Source organism: Salvelinus fontinalis, chromosome 9, assembly GCF_029448725.1.
Source record: "Salvelinus fontinalis isolate EN_2023a chromosome 9, ASM2944872v1, whole genome shotgun sequence".
NCBI classification, from domain to species: domain Eukaryota; kingdom Metazoa; phylum Chordata; class Actinopteri; order Salmoniformes; family Salmonidae; genus Salvelinus; species Salvelinus fontinalis.
Genome location: NC_074673.1, coordinates 41,155,514 through 41,178,230, shown reverse-complemented (window position 1 = coordinate 41,178,230; position 22,717 = coordinate 41,155,514). Strand labels below are relative to the sequence as shown.

At 43.6% G+C, this 22,717-nt stretch overlaps 1 protein-coding gene across 1 annotated transcript in view; it reads left to right on the top strand.

Moving 5' to 3' along the window:
- The first annotated feature begins 3,290 nt into the window (after positions 1 to 3,290).
- The window catches only part of LOC129862611 (fatty acid 2-hydroxylase-like), a 33,706-nt gene continuing 14,279 nt past the window's right edge, over positions 3,291 to 22,717 (top strand). The window contains exon 1 of the mRNA XM_055934436.1: positions 3,291 to 4,352. Within this exon, the coding sequence (XP_055790411.1) occupies positions 4,071 to 4,352 (282 nt within the window). The 5' untranslated portion in view covers positions 3,291 to 4,070. The remainder of the gene's footprint in view (positions 4,353 to 22,717) is intronic.

The window sequence follows — 22,717 nt, the reverse complement described above, 5'->3', positions numbered from 1 at the left end:
AATAAAACTATATTGAAAAAACATACTTTACGATGATATTGTCACATGTATCAAATAAAATCAAAGCCGGAGATATTAGTCGTCCATAACGACAGCTTACCAGAAGGCAAAACCAGGTCCCTTCACGCGCTCTCCAGAAAACAGGAAACTGGTGACAAGTCATGCCGAGAGCTTTTATTCGACCCCAGATCAAGTTATTCACTCCATTTCTTCTCTCACTGCCTGTCGACATCTAGTGGAAGACGTATGAAGTGCATCTATACTAATAAATATCAAGGACATTAATAGGCAGGCCCTAGAACAGAGCATCGATTTCAGATTTTCCACTTCCTGTCAGGAAGTTTGCTGCAAAATGAGTTCTGTTTTACTCACATATATAATTAAAACGGTTTTAGAAACTAGAGAGTGTTTTCTATCCAATAGTAATAATAATATACATATTGTACGAGCAAGAATTGAGTACGAGGCCGTTTGAAATGGGCACCTTTTATCCGGCTACTCAATACTGCCCCTGCAGCCCAAACAGGTTATTAACAGCTGATTTTCCAGAGGGAAGAAAAAAACAGAAACCCATTTAAACCAATATCGATTAAACTGGAAACATTTCCCCTGATCTCTTTAAACAAGACAATTGAGAAAGCTCCTGGAAAATGTACAAAATAATCAACATGTACCCATTAACTATTTACATGAAAATGTACTTTAAAGTTTAATAAATGGCAGTATAAATATGAAAACAGGAGTACTCACAGATTTGGAGCAGAACATACATAAGTGCTACTGATGGTGTGCATATCAATAAACGTAAGTTGTTTGTCAGCTCCACGTGGGCCAGTTTGACGAATTTCTTAGCTTCTCAAATGAAAGAAAGTGGCCCCTGAAAATGAGAAACGTTTACAACCTGTGCATCTTATCGAGTGCGTTTGTACCGTACTACGGAAGAGGGTAACGACATCTTCCTTGAGAGCTGGTCCCTCCAACTTTCTCTCCTCGGTAGTAGCAAGACGCACGCACAATACTAGTAAACGTCACACTGTCCCTTGCCACTCAACGATGCCCAAACGACCCCAAGGCCCTTTTAACCTGTCTAGGATGAGGGTGCCGCTAGCGGCACTCCCCCCCCACCCCCACTGAAAAGGCAGAGCCGCGAAATTAAAAAAAAATATTTTTTTAAAATATTTAACTTTCACACATTAAAGTCCAATACAGCTAATGAAAGACACAGATCTTGTGAATCCAGCCAACATGTCCGATTTTTAAAATGTTTTACAGGGAAGACACAATATGTAAAGATGTAAATCTATTACCTAAAAACACATTAGCATAATCCACCATCTTTTATTTGTCCACCAACACCAGTAGCTATCACCAATTCGGCTAAACTAAGATATTTATAGCCCCTAACCAAGAAAAAAACTCATCAGATGACAGTCTGATAACATATTTATGGTATGGGATAGGTTTTGTTAGAAAAATGTGCATATTTCAGGTAGATGGCATAGGTTACAATTGCACCCACCGTCACAAATGGACTAGAATAACTACATAGAGCAACGTGTTTACCTACTTACTAATCATCAAACATTTCATAAAAATACACAGCATACACTAATCGAAAGACACAGATCCTGTGAATACAGACAATATTTCAGATTTTCTAAGTGTCTTACAGCGAAAACACAATAAATCGTTATATTAGCATAGCACATAGCACATAGCAGCCCAGCATTGATTCTAGCCAAAGTGAGCGATAACGTCAACATCGCCAAAATATATTATTTTTTTCACTAACCTTCTCAGAATTCTTCAGATGACACCCCTGTAACATCACATTACAACATGCATATACAGTTTGTTCGAAAATGTGCATATTTAGCCACCAAAATCATGGTTAGACAATGTGAAATGTAGCCCAGCTGGTGAGAAAATGTCCGTGCGCCATATTAGACAGTGATCTACTCTTATACATAAATACTCATAAACGTGACTAAAAAATATAGGGTGGACAGGGATTGATAGACAATTTAATTCTTAATACAATCGCGGAATTACATTTTTTAAATTATCCTTACTTTTCAATACAGTTTGCGCCAAGCGAAGCTACGTCAAAAAACATGGCGTCCTAAGCCACTAACATTTTTCGACAGAAACACGATTTATCATAATAAAAATGTCCTACTTTGAGCTGTTCTTCCATCAGTATCTTGGGCAAAGGATCCTTTCTTGGGTCTAATCGTCTTTTGGTGGAAAGCTGTCCTCTTGCCATGTGGAAATGCCAACTGCGTTCGGGATGAACTGGAAGCGTGCCCAGCTATTCACAGCGTTTCAGAAATAAATGTCCCAAAATCGCACTAAACGGATATAAATTGCTATAAAACGCTTTAAATTAACTACCTTATGATGTTTTTAACTCCTATAACGAGTCTTAACATGACCGGAGAAAGATTACTCCCAACACTAATGCTTGGAACAGGTGCGGGTCGGTGTCCTCCACGCGCATGACGCACCAAGAAAAGACTTGCTAGCTACAGGGTTTTTTAATTTATAGTGCCTGTGAACGCGCAATCGACCCCATTCAAATCGTCATCACGTAAAGGCATCCAGGGGAAGACGTAAGCAGTGTCCGTATACTCATAGCAATAACTGTGGCCTTTTAACTGACTCCAGATCAGGGGCCAACATTTCTGAAATCTGACTCCATGTCAGGGAAATTGCTGTAGAATGGGTTCTGTTCCACTTAGAGACAAAATTTCAACTCCTATAGAAACTATAGACTGTTTTCTATCCAATAATAATAATAATATGCATATTGTACGATCAAGAATTTTGTGGGAAGCCGTTTCAAAAATTACACGATTACCATAAATAGTGACAACAGCGCCCCCAGCCTCAACAGTTAAGAGAGACCTAATAAATGACAATGAGTATGAGTGCCGGTGTGTGTGTGTGTCGGGAAAGGGAGGGGGTGTCAAAAACTATACACGAAAGAGAATGGTCAAAATCTCCCCTCAGGTAGGCAGACCTCGAGTCGCACCGCATTATTTCCGCCTCATGCACAAATTCACGTTGCTCATTTGACCAGAGAAAGTGAAATATTTATCGAAATTAAAATAGACGACGAAGTGCTAATAATAAAAATGCAGGTATTCCGATACACGTGGCTACTATTTCAGTGCAGCTGCAACGCGAGAGTCAGGAGTATGTTTTATAAAAACAGTGTTGACAGTGCTGAATAAAGACTTAAACATATAGCGCTTTGCTGTAATCTTTGATAGTTTCTCTATGGTCATAGTTTTAAAAGTGACTAAATCTCATGTAGGCAGGTATCAAACTTTGCTGTGGAGTACTAGGCACGGTGATTTGAGCTATCAGATTGTCCAGGGCAGTAGGCGCACTTGATTTACGCACAGCTCTCCGTGTCGGCCGGGTAGGCGGAGTTTGTACCTTCAGTTCAGACAAATGAAATGGTTCAAAATGGGAACACTGTCTTTTCGGCACACAGGGTTTCTGAATCAAGTGCACGTAAAGGCAAAAGCGCAAAGTCGAATGTAAAAAAAATCTAGTAATAAAGGAGCTCAAGCCTTTATCGTCGGCTTTTCTACAGAAATGTTTGGTGATCGACTGGGAATACCTAGATGATCGATCGACCGGTTGGTGACCCCTAATACAGGTTATTGATATTGAGATTCGCCCACACATCAAACAGAACTACGCCCATGAGGAAATAACACGCATGTTTAACAGGTTCCCTATTAGACTAGTTTAAAAAGTTCGTTTTTATTTGATCTCAACCACATCTAAACATGAATTAACAATGCAATTATGATCTCATAGCTGTAAACATTGGGGGTAAAAAAGAAGCTAGAGCGCTGTGAAGTTGCAGAGCAAGCAAAAGGCAGATGAAAGACAGTCTTGAGCGATGAATAATTAATGATATGCTAATGAGTTGGTCGCGTAAACTCAGTCAGGGCTGAGAAATGAAGTAGAAGTTAGTACGCGGTCAGTCGGCCAGGGGGTCTTTACGCGCTCCTTTAGTTTATGCTATTTTTTGTGGACACTTCAACATCGCAATGTCTCCATTGGTGTCCCCTCGGTTTTTCTCTGCGATGGAGGTAGCCCGTCATTGCACAAAATACTCATGTTGGGTATTATTGGGGAAGAAGGTTTATGATGTGACGGGATTCCTTCGAATTCACCCGGGTGGAGAGGCTCTGATATTACACAGGTCAGGGGGTGATATCAGCCTGGAGATGGAGGGACCCCCGCACCGCCATTCCGAGAACGCACGGCGCTGGATGGAACAGTACTACATCGGAGAGCTGGACACAGACAGTAACGCCGATGAAACACAGGTACGGGCTATAATACTCTGCTCTGGTAGCCTACTCTAAAATGTAACCCAAGCATAGTTTCTTATCGAATCAAATCAAATTGTATTTGTCACACGCGCCACATACAACAAATGCTTATTTACAAGCCCTTAACCAACAATGCAGTTCAAACAATATATATAATATTTACTAAATAAACTAAAGTAAAAAAAAATCGAAATATCAAAAATAAACACAAATGTACATAACAATAACGAGGCTATAGGTTAGTCGAGGTAATTTGTAAAGTGACTGCATACAGCGAGTAGCAGCAGTGTAAAAACAAAGGGGGTCAATGGAAATAGTCCGGGTGCCCATTTGATTAGTTGTTCAGCAGTCTTATGGCTTGAAAGTAGACTACAGTAAATTAAGACGATGTACATGGCGGTGTGATTTTCACATCTGATTTGAGACACATTGCCTATTTGCATCTAACAAAAATCTCACATTGCCCCTATTTGTAAACCACATGCATGTGGTTTACAAATAGGAGATGATGATGGCACAACAATATGCCTATTAACACAGTCAGTGGATTTGGGAGGAACTTTCCATTACAATAATGGTTGTAGGCTACATGCTAGTCAGTGGCGGTTGGTGCTGTTTAAGTTTAAGGCAGACAATTTTCTTTTTTCATGAGCATGGCCTTTTCTATTACAGCATATTGGATGACTGTCATTCATATTCCATTCATCCAGTTCAATGTAACATTGATAGGTTTAGGCTACTACATGATAATCTAATTTTCCCTATACCCATCCTGAGGTTGCTACAACCTAGCCTATGAATTAAAGTTTACAACGTAGGTGTACACAGGTCGAGAGAAAGATTTAAGGTAACAGACAGTGACACATTCAATACCGCCTTGCATACTTGATTACACTAGGGTGTAATCATTAGTTCAACAGCTGCAAACAAGAGTTTCTATTGGACAAATTCCGGTATGTTTATTCCTGTTTCATTCCGTTTGCTTCTGTTTAAGAAACGTTTTTCAACAGAATCGGCTAAATGAATACACCCCTGATCGGACATAAACCCAGTTCACTTTTACAGCAGCCACGTTGTATTCCTTCTCGCATCTACGCGCTCTCCTCCTCAAACCTTTTCCCTTCGCTTGTGGACTTCAATGCACAACACATCAGCTGTATGCGATAAGGCTAAAAAACCTTTCCAAGCCAAACCATGTCATAACCGCTACACACAGCCTACCTCGTTGTCACCATATTAGCTAAAGTTACGTCCTAGTCAACATAGCTAATAGAACTAAAGTGTTAGTAAACCCGCTACAATTATGCAGTAACGTTAGTGTACAGTCAGTAAGCAGTTTAGCACTTACACCGGTGGGCCCGATGGCAATACATTTGTAAAACCGAAAGCTTACCTTGACTTGGAAGAGTTACAGTGTTGTGTTGGATAGTCATAGCCAGCTAGCTAATATAGCATCCCTCTGATTGAGCTGGGTGTTTGAGTATGTCAAACTAGCTAGCTAGCTGCATTTGCTGGCAAAGAAAGTGAAAGTGAAAAACAAGACGAAATATAGTTCTCTCACTCTCTTGCTTCTCTCTCATTTTTGAAGAAATTAATTTGTTAACTGTTCAGCTATTGTCTTTCTCTGAGTCATCTATCACCACATTTTATGCACTGCAGGGCTAGCTAGCTGTAGCTTATGATTTCAGTACTAGATTCATTCTCTGATGCTTTGATGGGATGGACATGTCAGTTCATGCTGCAAGAGCTCTGATAGGTTGGAGTACATCCTCCGGATTTACATTTACATTTTAAGTCATTTAGCAGACGCTCTTATCCAGAGCGACTTACAAATTGGAAAGTTCATACATATTCATCCTGGTCCCCCCGTGGGAATTGAACCCTGGTCCCCCCGTGGGAATTGAACCCACAACCCTGGCGTTGCAAGCGCCATGCTCTACCAACTGAGCCACACGGGACCACAACTGAGCCACACGGGATGTTGTCATAAATCCTGTGTAAGTGAATGGAAGGGGGTGAGAACCATGAGGTTTTGTATTGAAATGAAATCAAATGTCATTGGTCACATACACATGGTAAGCAGATGTTATTGCGAGTGTCGCGAAATGCTTGTACTTCTAGTCCCGACAGTGCAGCAATATCTAACAAGTAATATCTAACAATTCAACAAACAGATACCTAATACACACAAATCTAAGTAAGGAATGGAATAAGAATATATAAGTATGTGGATGATTAGGGACGGAGCTCCATAGGCTAACATGCAATAAATAGTATAGAATACAGTATATACATATGAGATGAGTAATGCAAGATATGTAAACATTATTAAAGTGACTAGTGGTCCATTTATTAAAGTGGCCAATGATTTCAAGTCTGTCTGTAGGCAGCAGCCTCTCTGTGCTAGTGATGGCTGTTTAACAGTCTGATGGCCTTGAGATAGAAGCTGTTTTTTAGTCTATCGGTACTAGCTTTGATGCACCTGTACTGACCTTGCCTTCTGGATGGTAGCGGGGTGAACAAGCAGTCACTCGGGTGGTTGTTGTCCTTGATGATCACCCTCTGGAGATCCCATCGGTTGTAGGCGGTGCAGTTGCCGTACCAGGTGGTGATACAGCCCGACAGGATGCTCTCAATTGTGCATCTGTAAAAGTTTGAGGGTTTTAGGTGACAAGTCACATTTCTTCAGCCTCTTGAGGTTGAAGAGGCACTGTTGCGCCTTCTTCACCACACTGTCAGTGTGGGTGGACCATTTCAGTTTGTCCTTGATGTGTACGCCGAGGAACTTAAAACTGTCCACCTTCTCCAGTGCTGTCCCATAGATTTGGATGGGGGGTGCTCCCTCTGCTGTTTCCTGAAGTCCACAATCATCTCCTTTGTTTTGTTGACGTTGAGTGAGAGGTTATTTTCCTGACACCACACTCAGATCCCTCACCTCCTCCCTGTAGGCTGTCTCGTCGTTGTTGGTAATCAAGCCTATTACTGTTGTGTCGTCTGCAAACTTGATGATTGAGTTGGAGGCGTGCATGGCCATGCAGTTATGGGTGAACAGGAAGTACAGGAGGGGGATGAGCACGCACCCTTGTGGGGCCCCAGTGTTGAGGATCAGCGAAGTGGAGATGTTGTTTCCTACCTTCACCACTTGGGGACGCACCGTCAGGATGTCCAGGACCCAATTGCACAGGGCGGGGTTGAGACCCAGGGCATCAAGCTTAATAATGAGCTTGGAGGGCACTATGTTGTTGAATTCTGAGCTGTAGTCAATGAACAGCATTCTTACATAGGTATTCCTCTTCCTCTCCAAATGGGATAGGGCAGTTTGATGGCGATTGCATCGTCTGTGAACCTATTGGGGCGGTAAGCAAATTGAAGTGGGTCTAGGGTGACAGGTAAGGTGGAGGGGATATGCTCCTTGACTAGTCTCTCAAAGCACTTCATGATGACAGAATTGAGTGCTACGGGGCGATAGTCATTTAGTTCAGTTACCTTTGTTCCTGTAGCTCCTTGACTAGTCTCTCAAAGCACTTCATGATGACAGAATTGAGTGCTACGGGGCGATAGTCATTTAGTTCAGTTACCTTTGTTCCTGTACCCAAGAATGCAATGGTGGCCATCTTCTCATTCCAAGATGGCATAGCAGTCAGACGTCCTTTGTCCTTGACTTGTCGTGTCCCGTGTATATATATATATTTACATCTTTTCTTCGCATATCTTTTTATATATTTTTTTTCTAAAACTCAACTTCAAAACACTCCTGCAATCTGCCTCACCAATTACTTTAAAAAAAGTATTTTTCACCTCAAATCACTGGCTAACGTTAGTATTCAGCTAACCACGGTTGGCGGTCATCAGCTATCCTTTAGCTCAAAAAGCTATCGCCAGTTTTGTACAACGCGACTCAGACAACATTTTCAGACAAGATAGATGGCCAAAGGGGGCGGTGTTGCAATCTACTGGAGAGATAGCCTGCAGAGTTCTGTCCTACTATCCAGGTCTGTACCCAAACAATTTGAACTTCTACTTTTAAAAATCCACCTCTCTAAAAACAAGTCTTTCACTGTTGCCGCCTGCTATAGACCACCCTCTGCCCCCAGCTGTGCTCTGGACACCATATGTGAACTGATTGCCCCCCATCTATCTTCAGAGCTTGTGCTGCTAGATGACCTAAACTGGGACATGCTTAACACCCCAGCCATCCTACAATCTAAGCTTGATGCCCTCAATCCCACACAAATTATCAATGAACCTACCAGGTACCACCCAAAAGCTGTAAACACGGGCACCCTCATAGATATCATCCTAACCAACTTGCCCTTTATTAAATACACCTCTTGGTTTTCAACCAAGATCTCAGCGATCACTGCCTCATTGCCTGCATCCGTAATGGGTCAGCGGTCAAACAACTTCCACTCATCACTGTCAAACGCTCCCTGAAACACTTCAGCGAGCAGGCCTTTCTAATCGACCTGGCCTGGGTATCCTGGAAGGATATTGACCTCATCCCGTCAGTAGAGGATGCCTGGTTATTTTTTTTAAATGCCTTCCTCACCATCTTAAATAAGCATGCCCCATTCAAGAAATTTTAGAACCAGGAACAGATATAGGCCATGGTTCTCTCCAGACCTGACTGCCCTTAACCAACACAAAAATATCCTGTGGCGTTCTGCATTAGCATTGAACAACCTCCCTGATATGCAACTTTTCAGGGAAGTTAGAAACCAATATACACACGCAGTTAGAAAAGCCAAGGCTAGCTTTTTCCAGCAGAAATTTGCTTCCTGCAACACAAACTCAAAAAAGTTTTGGGACACTGTAAAGTCCATGGAGAATAAGAGCACCTCCTCCCAGCTGCCCACTGCACTGAAGATAGGAAACTCTGTCACCACCGATAAATCCACTATAATTGAGAATTTCAATAAGCATTTTTCTACGGCTGGCCATGCTTTCCACCTGGCTACCCCTACCCCGGTCAACAGCACTGTACCCCCCACAGCAACTCGCCCAAGCCTTCCCCATTTCTCCTTCTCCCAAATCCAGTCAGCTGATATCCTGAAAGAGCTGCAAAATCTGGACCCCTACAAATCAGCCGGGCTAGACAATCTGGACCCTTTCTTTCTAAAATTATCTGCCGAAATTGTTGCAACCCCTATTGCTAGCCTGTTCAACCTCTCTTTCGTGTCGTCTGAGATTCCCAAAGATTGGAAAGCAGCTGCGGTCATCCCCCTCTTCAAAGGGAGGGACACTCTTGACCCAAACTGCTACAGACCTATATCTATCCTACCCTGCCTTTCTAAGGTCTTCAAAAGCCAAGTAAACAAACAGATTACCGACCATTTCGAATCCCACCGCACCTTCTCCACTATGCAATCTGGTTTCAGAGCTGGTCATGGATGCACCTCAGCCACACTCAAGGTCCTAAACGATATCTTAACCGCCATCGATAATAAACAATACTGTGCAGCCGTATTCATTGACCTGGCCAAGGCTTTCGACTGTCAATCACCACATCCTCATCGGCAGACTCAATAGCCTTGGTTTCTCAAATGATTTCCTCGCCTGGTTCCCCAACTACTTCTCTGATAGAGTTCAGTGTGTCAAATCGGAGGGCCTGTAATGTTCTGGCAGTCTCTATGGGGGTGCCACAGGGTTCAATTCTTGGGCCGACTGTCTTCTCTGTATACATCAATGATGTCGCTCTTGCTGCTGGTGAGTCTCTGATCCACCTCTACGCAGACGACACCATTCTGTATACTTTTGTCCCTTCTTTGGACACTGTGTTAACAACCCTCCAGACGAGCTTCAATGCCATACAACTCTCCTTCCGTGGCCTCCAACCGCTCTTAAATATGAGTAAAACTAAATGCATGCTCTTCAACCGATTGCTGCCTGCACCTGACCGCCCGTCCAGCATCACTACTCTGGACGGTCTGACTTAGAATATGTGGACAACTACAAATACCTAGGTGTCTGGTTAGACTGTAAACTCTCCTTCCAGACTCACATCAAACATCTCCAATCCAAATGTTAAATCTAGAATTGGCTTCTTATTTCGCAACAAAGCATCCTTCACTCATGCTGCCAAACATACCCTCGTAAAACTGACCCTCCTACCGATCCTCAACTTCGGCGATGTCATTTACAAAATAGCCTCCAATACCCTACTCAATAAATTGGATGCAGTCTATCACAGTGCCATCCGTTTTGTCACCAAAGCCACATATACTACCCACACTGCGACCTGTACGCTCTCGTTGGCTGGCCCTCGCTTCATACTCGTCGCCAAACCCACTGGCTCCAGGTCATCTACAAGACCCTGCTAGGTAAAGTCCCTCATCTCAGCTCGCTGGTCACCAAAGCAGCACCCACCTGTAGCACGCACTCCAGCAGGTATATCTCTCTGGGCACCCCCAAAACCAATTCCTCCTTTGGCCGCCTCTCCTTCCAGTTCTCTGCTGCCAATGACTGGAACGAACTACAAAAATCTCTGAAACTGGAAACACTTGTCTCCCTCACTAGCTTTAAGCACCAGCTGTCAGAGCAGCTCACAGATTACTGCACCTGTGCATAGCCCATCTATAATTTAGCCCAAACAACTACCTCTCCCCCTACTGTATTTATTTATGTATTTATTTTGCTCCTTTGCACCCCATTATTTCTATTTCTACTTTAAACATTCTTCCACTGCAAATCTACCATTCCAGTGTTTTACTTGCTATATTGTATTTACCTCGCCACCATGGCCTTTTTTGCCTTTACCTCCCTTATCTCACCTCATTTGCTCACATTGTATATAGATTTATTTTTCTACTGTATTATTGACTGTATGTTTGTTTTTACTCCATGTGTAACTCTGTTGTTGTAGTATGTGTCAAGCTGCTTTGCTTTATCTTGGCCAGGTTGCAATTGTAAATGGGAACTTGTTCTCAACTTGCCTACCTGGTTAAATAAAATAAAAAATCTTGAAGCATGTGGGGACAACAGACTGGGATAGGGAGAAATTGAATATGTCCGTAAACACACCAGCCTGTTGGTCTGCGCATGCTCTGAGGATGCTGCTAGGGATGCTGTCTGGGCCGGCAGCCTTGCGAGGGTTAACACGTTTAAATGTCTTACTCACGTAGGCCACAGAGAAGGAAAGCCCACAGACCTTGGTAGTGGGCCGCGCTGGTGGCACTGTATTCTCCTCAAAGCGGGAAAAGAAGGTGTTTAGTTTGCCCGGGAGCAAGACGTGGCTGGTTTTCCTTTTGTAGTCCGTGATTGCCTTTAGACCCTGCCACATGCGTCTCGTGTCTGAGCCGTTGAATTGCCATTCAAGTGCGCAGATGTTGCCCTACCGGAGTTACACAGTAATAGTGTTACTGCTATTGGCTTCACGACTGACAATTGGACCAGCAATATCAGCCCCATGAGCATGCTGAGTCTGACAGCACAGTGGGTTGTCGAGGATTTCGTACTGAGTAAAGTCGTATTTCATGCTCATGAATGTGCTAGTTGTCATACCGCTGCTGCCATTTCAATGGCATTTGAGAGCATGTTTGAAACTTGGAAACATGAACACACTAGCTAGCTCCATTTGAACAACTGACTCCAGAAATAAGCTCATCAACTGCGCCTGCAGCAGATGTGATACCCTCTGTCATGGCATTGAAACGCCTGCTCAAAAAAACTGCAGACAGACTGTGAACAAGTGATTCGGGGCTTTCTCTCATTACTGCCCTGCCACATGTGGGCACACTATAGTGCCCACAAAGCTCATCACTAAGCTAGGGACCCTTGGACTAAACACCTCCCACTGAAACTGGATCCTGGACTTCCTGACGGGCCGCACCCAGGTGGTAAGGGTAGGCAACAACACATCTGCCACGCTGATCCTCAACACTGGGGCCCCTCAGGGGTGTGTGTTTAGTCCCTCCTGTACAACCTGTTCACCAACGATTGCATGGCCAAGCACGACTTCAACACCATCCTTAAATTTGCTGACGACACAAAAGTGGTAGGCCTGATCACCGACAACGATGAGCCAGCGTAAAGGGAGGAGGTTAGAGACCTGGCAGTGGGGTGCCAGGACAACAACCTCTCCCTCAATGTGAGCAAGACAAAAGAGTTGATCGTGGACTATAGGAAAAGGAGGGCCACCCAGACTATTTACATTGACCCCCCTTTCATTTTACTGTTTATTATCTATGCATAGTCACTACAAATTACCTCGACTAACCTGTACCCCACGCACATTGACTCGGTACCAGTACCCCCTGTATATAGCCTTTTATTTTTTACTTTAGTTTATTTAGGAAATATTTCCTTAACTCTATTTCTTGAACTAAATGCTCAAATCAGTTTCGGTTTTCAAATCTGTTTAGGACTACTGGCTGTCCAAACAGCAAGCTACAAGTGACCAAATCGAATTTGTGTGTATTCAGGCTAGGGTTGCACATTTTTGGGGAATATTCAGAGGTGGAAACTTTCCGTGGGAATTAACGGGAATAAATGGGAATTATCGGAAATATATGCAAATGAATATTAATACCATTTAAGGAAGGACCAGTTGCGCTCTGAGGATGCTGATGTTGGTGGGTTTCGGAGGATGATGGAGGCAACAGGGGAAAGAGCCTCAGATCCACAAAGTCCCTTCCACCAGTTGGCTGATGAGATATGTTGGCACGACTGCCATATTGTATCACCATCCCAAATCCCTTGCTTGGAAGTGTAGTTCACCTTTCCCCCATCCAGGCCAAGGTGGCGAGACACGGTAGTGATGACGCCATAGGCCTTGTTGATCTCTGCACCAGACAGGTGGCTCTTGCAAGCATACTTGGGGTCCAACATGTACGCTGCGGCGTGCATGGGCTTCAGCCAAAAGTCTTCACGCTTTTTGATGTATTTCAGAACTGCGGTTTCCTCTGCTTGGAGCAACAGTGAAGTGGGCAGGGCAGTACGGATTTCTTCTCTTCTCTTACAGTCTGAACATCAGACAGGATGGCATTGTCTCCCTCAATCCGCCCAATGGCTACTGCTATAGGTTTCAGGAGTTTCAGGCTGCTTACCACTCTCTCCCAAATACATCATCCAGGAGGATCCTCTTGATGGGGCTGTCCATATCGGCAGACTGTGATATGGTCATTTCTTGGAAAGACTCCTTCCCCTCCAGGAGACTGTCAAACATGATGACAACACCACCCCAATGGGTGTTGCTGGGCAGCTTCAATGTGGTGCTCTTATTCTTCTCACTTTGCTTGGTGAGGTAGATTGCTGCTATAACTTGATGACCCTTCACATACCTAACCATTTCCTTGGCTCTCTTGTTCTCTTGTTGAGTGTATCCATTGTTTTCAGTGCCATGATGTCCTTGAGGAGCAGATTCAATGCATGAGCAGCACAGCCAATGGATGTGATGTGAGGGTAGGACTCCCACTTTAGACCAATGTGCCCTTCATGTTTGCAGCATTGTCTGTCACCAGTGCAAATACCTTCGATTGTCCAAGGTCATTGATGACTGCCTTCAGCTCATCTGCAATGTAGAGACCGGTGTGTCTGTTGTCCCTTGTGTCTGTGCTCTTGTAGAATACTGGTTGAGGGATGGAGAGGATGTAGTTAATTATTCCTTGCCCACAAACATTCGACCACCTATCAGAGATGATTGCAATACATTCTGCTTTCTCTATGATTTGCTTGACCTTCACTTGAACTCGATTGAACTCTGTATCTAGCAAATGAGTAGATAAAGCAGGTCTGGTTGGAGGGGTGTATGCTGGGCAAAGAACATTCAGAAATCTCTTCCAATAAACATTGCCTGTGAGCATCAGAGGTGAACCAGTTGCATACACAGCTCGTGCAAGACATTCATCAGAATTTATCTGACTACATTCCTTCATTGAGTCAAAAACACTTCTGATTCCAGGAAGACCATGAGCTGTTGCTATCGATAAGGTGTCTGCTTTTTCATTTTCACTTCGAATAGAAGTAGAGGGACTTTTGTCAGAGGTTGCTTGTTGTGAGCGCTGAGGGAACTTTATGCACTTGGCCAGATTCTGCATCTTTGTTGCATTCTTCACATATGATTTGGCACAGTATTTGCAAATAAACACAGCTTCCTTCTACATTAGCTACAGTGAAATGTCTTCACACGTCAGATAGTGCCCATGGCATTTTCCTGTAAAGATGAGAAAAAAATGAGTAAAAACACTCCAAATACAATTCCATGTTGTAACGTCTGCTTCCAACTCACACTCTCAAACACATACATCCCCTGAACGCAGCTCACTCTCCAGATCCCAATCACCTGAATTCTGATCACCTGTTCACACACCTGTATGTCATTATCACACACTATTTAGTTCAGTTCTTTGCACCTCATCATTGTGAGGTATTGTTTGTTTTGTGACACACTTCTATTCGGAGCTCTGTTTTTCCCAGCAATTTAATCCGCCCGTGTATGATAGAAGGTTGCCTGCCTCACTAATGATGCCTTTTGCCTATTCCCTGCCTGTACTTAACTTATCGGATTTCCTGTTATCAACCTATTGCCTGATCTCCCGGACTGCGCTACTATCCTTTTCCCTGCCTGTACTATTGCCTTTTTGGACCCCCTGTGTATGACCTTCTGCCTGCCCCTGGACCCAGCTACTTGCCTCCTCCTGTGGTCCTTTACAAATCAACACCTACTGCGCCCTGCGCTTGAAACCAGCTCTCTGTTTCCCATTGTGTTCATTACACATGTACAGATAAATAGATAAGCAGTTAGATTAAACTCCTTTGTAGGATAAATGTTTTAAAATGAAACATGTATGGATACAGGTGCATTAACACTCCTCAGTTAGCAGGCTCAAGCAAGCTAAAACCCACATGTTAGCAAAAACTAACTAGCAGAAATTGTTAACAAGTTAGAAATAATTTAAACACACTTTGCTGTAGGCTACTATTTACTAGTTAACAAAAATAATGTATGTCATATAAAATATATTCACCCCACCCAGTATTGTAATACAAATTTACCAGAAAGCATGTAGTCCTTGGCCCAGACAGTGTAGTAGTGTGGGCTCAATAGCATCTCATTAGTGTGCAAGATCTTGACAATCAGCTGTACATGTGATGGAAGAGTGCACTGCACATGTGATGGAGGAATACACTGTGCATGCAGAGGGTTGCAATTACATTGAATTGGGGATAGTTTAACCAAAATATGCCACAGGACCTAAAATTGCCTTATGTGTATCCCACAAAAACAATTCACTGTTATAAGCTAACTTTTTGATGAATTTAACTTTCCATGAAAATTTCCAGAAAAATGCTGGAAATTTACCGGAACGTTTCCGACCCTTTGCAACCCTAGTTCCGACAGCAGTTATTTTCTGACAAGGCTACACTAGTTGTCATAGTAATGATGTGTTTGTGTTCAGTGGTGTAGGCTGATTGGTGGTGGTGCTAGTGTTTCCTATCACTCAGAAGTTATGTAGCAAGCTAAGGTAACAACAATGCCTGCCATGGACGTTTCTCAGTTGCTTTGCATTTTCAAAATCATTAGGGTAAGAAAAATTTTCAAGCCTCAAAGTATAAGAGGATCCAACTTTCAAAATGAGTCATTTTTGGCTAGCCACGGCAGTCAACTAGCTAGCTAGGTAGCTGTTTAGCTTTCTAGCATAATCACTCATTTGTTTGTAAACAATTAACAAGCTAGTTAGTTACCACATGTTCTTGTCAAACTGTCAACAGAGCAGCTAGCAAGCAACAAGATATTCCAAATAGCAGTCTAAAACACTTGAGGGCAAATAAATCAGATTTGACCATTCAGACACATGTCACATGGCCAGGAATCAGATCTGTATCGGATTTCAAATCATCTATGAAGGTGGTTTGAAATGTGTCTTGAAATATCCGATTCCATGTGCTTTTTGGCTGTTCAGACAGTAGGGAAAAGAACAGATTCGAATCGGATATGCAAATAAATAGTCACTTTTTGAGTCACTTCAAACTGCCAATGTGAACACGGCTTTAGAGACTTACCCAAAAACAAACATGTAATGACTCAGGGGGTTGAAAACTTATCTAATCAAGATATATTAGTGTTTTAGTTTTTATATATATATTTTTTATTGTAGCATTTTTCATCCACTTTGACATTATAGAGCAGGGCTGCCCAACCCTCTTCCTGGAGATCTACTGTCCTGTAGGTTTTCAGTCCAACCCTCTTCCTGGAGATCTACTGTCCTGTATGTTTTCAGTCCAACCCTCTTCCTGGAGATCTACTGTCCTGTAGGTTTTCAGTCCAACCCTCTTCCTGGAGATCTACTGTCCTGTAGGTTTTCAGTCCAACCCTCTTCCTGGAGATCTACTGTCCTGTAGGTTTTCAGTCCAACCCTCTTCCTGGAGATCTACTGTCCTGTAGGTTTTCAGTCCAACCCTCTTCCTGGAGATCTACTGTCCTGTAGGTTTTCAGTCCAACCCTCTTCCTGGAGATCTACTGTCCTGTAGGTTTTCAGTCTAACCCTCTTCCTGGAGATCTACTGTCCTGTAGGTTTTCAGTCCAACCCTCTTCCTGGAGATCTACTGTCCTGTATGTTTTCAGTCCAACCCTCTTCCTGGAGATCTACTGTCCTGTAGGTTTTCAGTCCAACCCTCTTCCTGTAGATCTACTGTCCTGTATGTTTTCAGTCCAACCCTCTTCCTGGAGATCTACTGTCCTGTATGTTTTCAGTCCAACCCTCTTCCTGGAGATCTACTGTCCTGTAGGTTTTCAGTCCAACCCTCTTCCTGGAGATCTACTGTCCTGTAGGTTTTCAGTCCAACCCTCTTCCTGGAGATCTACTGTCCTGTAGGTTTTCAGTCCAACCCTCTTCCTGGAGATCTACTGTCCTGTAGGTTTTCAGTCCAACCCTCTTCCTGGAGATCTACTGTCCTGTAGGTTTTCAGTCCAACCCTCTTCCTGGAGATCTACTGTCCTGTAGGTTTTCAGTCCAACCCTCTTCCTGGAGATCTACTGTCCTGTAGGTTTTCAGTCCAACCCTCTTCCTGGAGATCTACTGTCCTGTAGGTTTTCAGTCCAACCCTCTTCCTGGAGATCTACTGTCCTGTAGGTTTTCAGTCCAACCCTCTTCCTGGAGATCTACTGTCCTGTAGGTTTTCAGTCCAACCCTCTTCCTGGGGATCTACTGTCCTGTATGTTTTCAGTCCAACCCTCTTCCTGGAGATCTACTGTCCTGTATGTTTTCAGTCCAACCCTCTTCCTGGAGATCTACTGTCCTGTATGTTTTCAGTCCAACCCTCTTCCTGGAGATCTACTGTCCTGTATGTTTTCAGTGCAACCCTCTTCCTGGAGTTCTACTGTCCTGAATGTTTTCAGTCCAACCCTCTTCCTGGAGATCTACTGTCCTGTACATTTTCAGGCCAACCCTAATTTAGCATATCTGATTCCGCTAGTTAAGGTCTTGTTGAGCAGTTCATTAATAGAATCAGGTGTGTTAAATTAGGGTTGGACTGAAAACCCACAGGATGGTAGATCTCCAGGAAGAGGGTTGGACTGAAAACCCACAGGATGGTAGATCTCCAGGAAGAGGGTTGGAATGAAAACCCACAGGATGGTAGATCTCCAGGAAGAGGGTTGGACTGAAAACCCACAGGACGGTAGATCTCCAGGAAGAGGGTTGGACTGAAAACCCACAGGACAGTAGATCTCCAGGAAGAGGGTTGGGATGAAAACCCACAGGACGGTAGATCTCCAGGAAGAGGGTTGGACTGAAAACCCACAGGATGGTAGATCTCCAGGAAGAGGGTTGGACTGAAGACCCACAGGATGGTAGATCTCCAGGAAGAGGGTTGGGCTGAAAACCCACAGGATGGTAGATCTCCAGGAAGAGGGTTGGGCAGCCCTGTTATAAAGTATTGTGTGTGGATTGTTGACCAAAAAAGTCAATTTAATCCATTTTAATCCCACTTTGTAACAACAAAATGTGTAAAAAGTCAAGGAGTGTGAATACTTTCTGAAGCCATTGTATTTTTATGTGTGTGTGTGTGTGTGTGTGTGCATAGGCTTTTGTGAATGGTGAATGTTGGCTGTCTGGCCTGATGTGGCCCTCCACAACTCTTTAGGACAGAGTGCCCTCTGAGAGAAAAAAGCTCCACCAGTGGGTTGATGATAACCTTTTGGGAGGAATTTGTGAGGGCAGTCGGTGGTGCCTCAGCCTCGAAGGAATGTTTCCTCTTTATGGATCTGAATCACATTTTTTCTCTCAAAGGCCTTATTGTCACTCATCCCCAGGGACATGACCAAGCATTATGCAGCAGGCTACTGAGGGGGTGGAAACTAGAGCGCCTCAAACGTTCAGTTTGAAGCCGCCATCTCATCTCCTTTTGTAATTTGACAGCAGAATTAATCCATAAAGTATATTTTATCTGCTGCAGTTGGCCTAAGTTTATCATTGTGAATGCTAGTGTTGTTTAGCTTCTGCTTCCATGGAGACAGTTGTCACAAGCCTTCAATTAGCACACATCTTCATATGTAGGTCCCTCAGGTAATGCTCTACAACTGCTGGTTCAAGTCAAAGGGTGGTGAGGGAATAGGATGATGTAAGTGGGGAGGAGAGGGCCGGAGAGAGAACAGGTTGTGAGGTCCAATTGATTAAGACGCAGCACAAACACAGCCGGCATGTTTCACCTGTCCTGTCTGAGGATGGCTGGCCTGCTCTGCCACAGTAATTACAATAAGATGTGGCATGGGCCCCTGGGAGAGGCAGCAGGGGCAGAGTTGAAGAGGTGAGACTGTCGTCACCAGGATATCGAGAGATCCAGGGGGATGTCATTGGCTAGTGTGGCAGGGTAGTCCCACACATGAGGAGCACTGAAGGCTGGCAGAGACACAGCTGCCTGTGGCAGTGCTGAGGGGTGGGGGATGCCATGCTACACTGTTGCTTTATTTGTCTCTGCAGCCTCCTGATTCTCCTTACCCCTCCCCATCAGGAGAGCCAGGGATAGTCAGCTTCTCGCTCACAGACATAATTTTGAATGATTGCAGACCAACTCATTAGTGATGGGGGAAAACATCAATACAGTTATATTATTTTTGACAATATATTGCAATGTTATTTTTGACAATATGGTTATCTTATTTTTTCACTAGTCGGCTGTATCTGTGCCACTTTTTAAATAGCGAGCCAACATGTTTTTAGCACGTATTTTCATGACTGATCAAAACTCACTTTTTCACTGCTCTCTCTTGTCCCTCTGCAGCAGACATGATCAGCAATATGTTTGGAACATCGAATCACAATAAAATCGCACTATCAAATCTCAATACATATAGAATTGTGAGAATCGCAATACGTATCATATCGGCACCTAAGTATCATGATAATATGGTATCGTGTGGACCCTGTCAATTGCCAGCCCTACAAAATATACTGTAGCTGTTTAGCTAATAGGTTTTTTCTAACAAGTTTAGTTAATAGGACACTGCACAGGTCAGATTGTATAGCAAGGACAGACACAATGGTAGACAGGTGCATAAACACAACAAATAGGGCAGGGCCAGATGAATTAAATGGAGATAAAACCAAAGGACAAATATCTGTGTTTAGTTTCATGTTAGTGAGTTGTTAACCATTGTTAACCACTAAGAGGACAAAAGGAGCTCTCATTGTCATTTCTCCCATAGCTCTGTTTATTTCTAACACAGGCCTCTCTCCGCCTCCAGGGCCTTGAGGGCCACTATACTAGAGCCTGTCTGTTGGTATTTATATAGGAAGGACCTAACTCTCAACGCCAAGTCAAGTTCATTGTTCAAGCACCACCCAATACCAATTGTCTGTCATGTGTATTTATAAACGGCCTATGGCTAAATGGTAGTAGCGCTATAACAAAAACTTGTTTTCTAAAACAAACCATTAAAGGGTGGGTGAGCAAGTTTGGAGTGAATGACTGAAGGCACACCCTGGCCCAGCATTTGGCTCATGTTAGGCGTATCTTGACAAGCTATGGTGATCAGTAGTTTAGCAATTGCTGAGTAACTGTAATCTTGGGTGGGTGTTTATTACCTCTCCCTTTTAACAAAGTAGAAAATCCATCTGGGTCAGCATGAACAGGAGCCTATCATTCCATTACTTACTTCTTCTTCTCCCAAACACATCCACACACCCTTTAAACCAACAATATCAGTGATTTAAGAGGAAGATAAATCTCTCTCATGCTGAGCTAAGAGCACGTAGAACATATAAAATTATCTTTCTATGCCTATGCTAATATCAGCGTTGTGCTGGTCATTTATGATATATATGTTAGCACACATGAACATGTGGATAGACCTTTGCACCTGGCTTTCCCAATCTGTGAGCTATGAACTTTTACCTGCCACTAGTTATGAATCTGTGTATTGAAGAATCTCCCCAGTTTCCATGTCAAGAGATTTTCTGTGGTTGTCTGCTGCTCAGATTGAATCTAGGTCAAAACTCACTGGTCATCATGCCCATATCGTGTTTGAAGTCTATCATGGTTCTCCTGGTTTATTGTGGTAATATAATGGCAGTCTCTTGTCATACTCTGTGTATGTAGTAACAGGACACTCGGTCCCAAACGTCTCCAGCTACAGTTTGTCTCTGATTATAGTACCATCCTCATCCGCCCAACTGAAAGAGAGAGAACACGATTGCGTGTGTGTGAATGAGAGTAATCTTAATTTCTTGCCAGTCAGGTTTGACTGGCTTTGTTACTAAGAGAGGCTGAGTGATCCTGCTAGCCTGTGTGTGTGTAAGGAGAGGAAGAGGAGAGGGAGTCACACACCTCCACACCCTGTCACTGTTTCTCTCCACAATGTCTTCCACAATGAAAAGTCAAACGTTTTGTGAAAACATGTTACTCCCCTGAACGGAATCATTCCGGTTCTGTAAGTGACCTAAAGTAAGTAATTAAGTAAACTTTAATTACTTCATTACCCACTTGCTGAAATTAGTAACTTGAAGCCGAGACGTGACAAGGTGGTAATTTCATACCCAATTGGCTCAGGGATTAAAGAAAGAAAGAGAGAGAGAGATCTGTAAGAGAGACTGCTTTTACATATTCCAGCATAGCCATTTTAACTGATGTGTGAATGAGATTGAGACTGATCTGACAATGACACTCAGTAAATGGTTCTTATGGACATGTGTGTGGCGAAGGGGAAGTATACTTATCTCTAAACTCTGTAGCCCGTCCGACTGTGTACCCTGGCACAGATATGATAGTGATGGTTAACCATTAACTAGGATGAGTCACATGACCTCTTTACTGTGGCCAGGGATGGAACTATTGATGACATCTGGGATACACCTTTTTTAGCTGACTTACACAAAATCCACCACCCTCCTGCTGTGACATAATGACCGGTGATACTGTTACCTGAATAATACTGATTGTGTCTGTCTGTCGTGTCTCCTCTTGTTATCCAACTACTCTGGCTACACCATTACGGCCTCCAGTGTGGGCTCAAGGACTCCAAGTGTGACTGTGAACTTTGAACCTGTATCCATTGGAAATGACCATACAGCCAAACCCAGCAACTGTTGGCAAACACTTGAATAATCTGCTTGATACTGTTAAAAAGAAACTCCCTGCTTTCTCTTACTACTCCTTTATACAACAAGCTATCCATCCATAATCTCTCACAAAAGCCTTGACGTAACATGTATTGAGATTGTGTCCTGTTCCCTCTTCTCAGCCATTGACTCACCCCACTCATTATCAGAGCTGCTCTCTGGATAGGAGCAACACTAGCCTGTTATGTGTAGGCCTACTTCTAGTCCAGTACTGTGCCCTTATGTGAGCGCCAGTGGTTGCCGGTTTTGTCTTGACAAAGAATATACAAGGCAGGATTGTGCTGTGGCTCTGGCCAGCTGGGTGGGCAGTTGTTCATATTGCCTGTCTGTGACCTCACAATTCCCCATCCTAAACCAAGCATTCCCCTCCCAAACCACGGGCCCCCGCCTTCCTCTGCCACGCCCATCCGCCCAGTGCCCCACCAACACACTATGGTCCCTGTTCTAATGGTACCAGCCTGGACTAGGGTCTCCTCTGTCCATCCCCTTTGTTTTTTGTCACTCATTCTTTCCTTAATTCTCCTTCCCAGCCTATTAGATGGAGGACACACAAAGTGCCTTATTACTGTTCGCTCCCCCACCTCTCCTCTCAGTGTAGGGCTGAGAGGACCGGGAATGAAGAAGCTCTATTGTCTGACTAAATGACTAAAATGTAACTGCTCAGTTCTCCCAGCCTGCATGCCTCCACACCAGCTGCAACCAGAGACAATTACCCCCATTCCCTTGAAACACTCAGACCCATACTGTAGAAGTAGCAATATGGGTAGTAGTATAGAAACATGCAGTGCAGGATATCTCTTATAA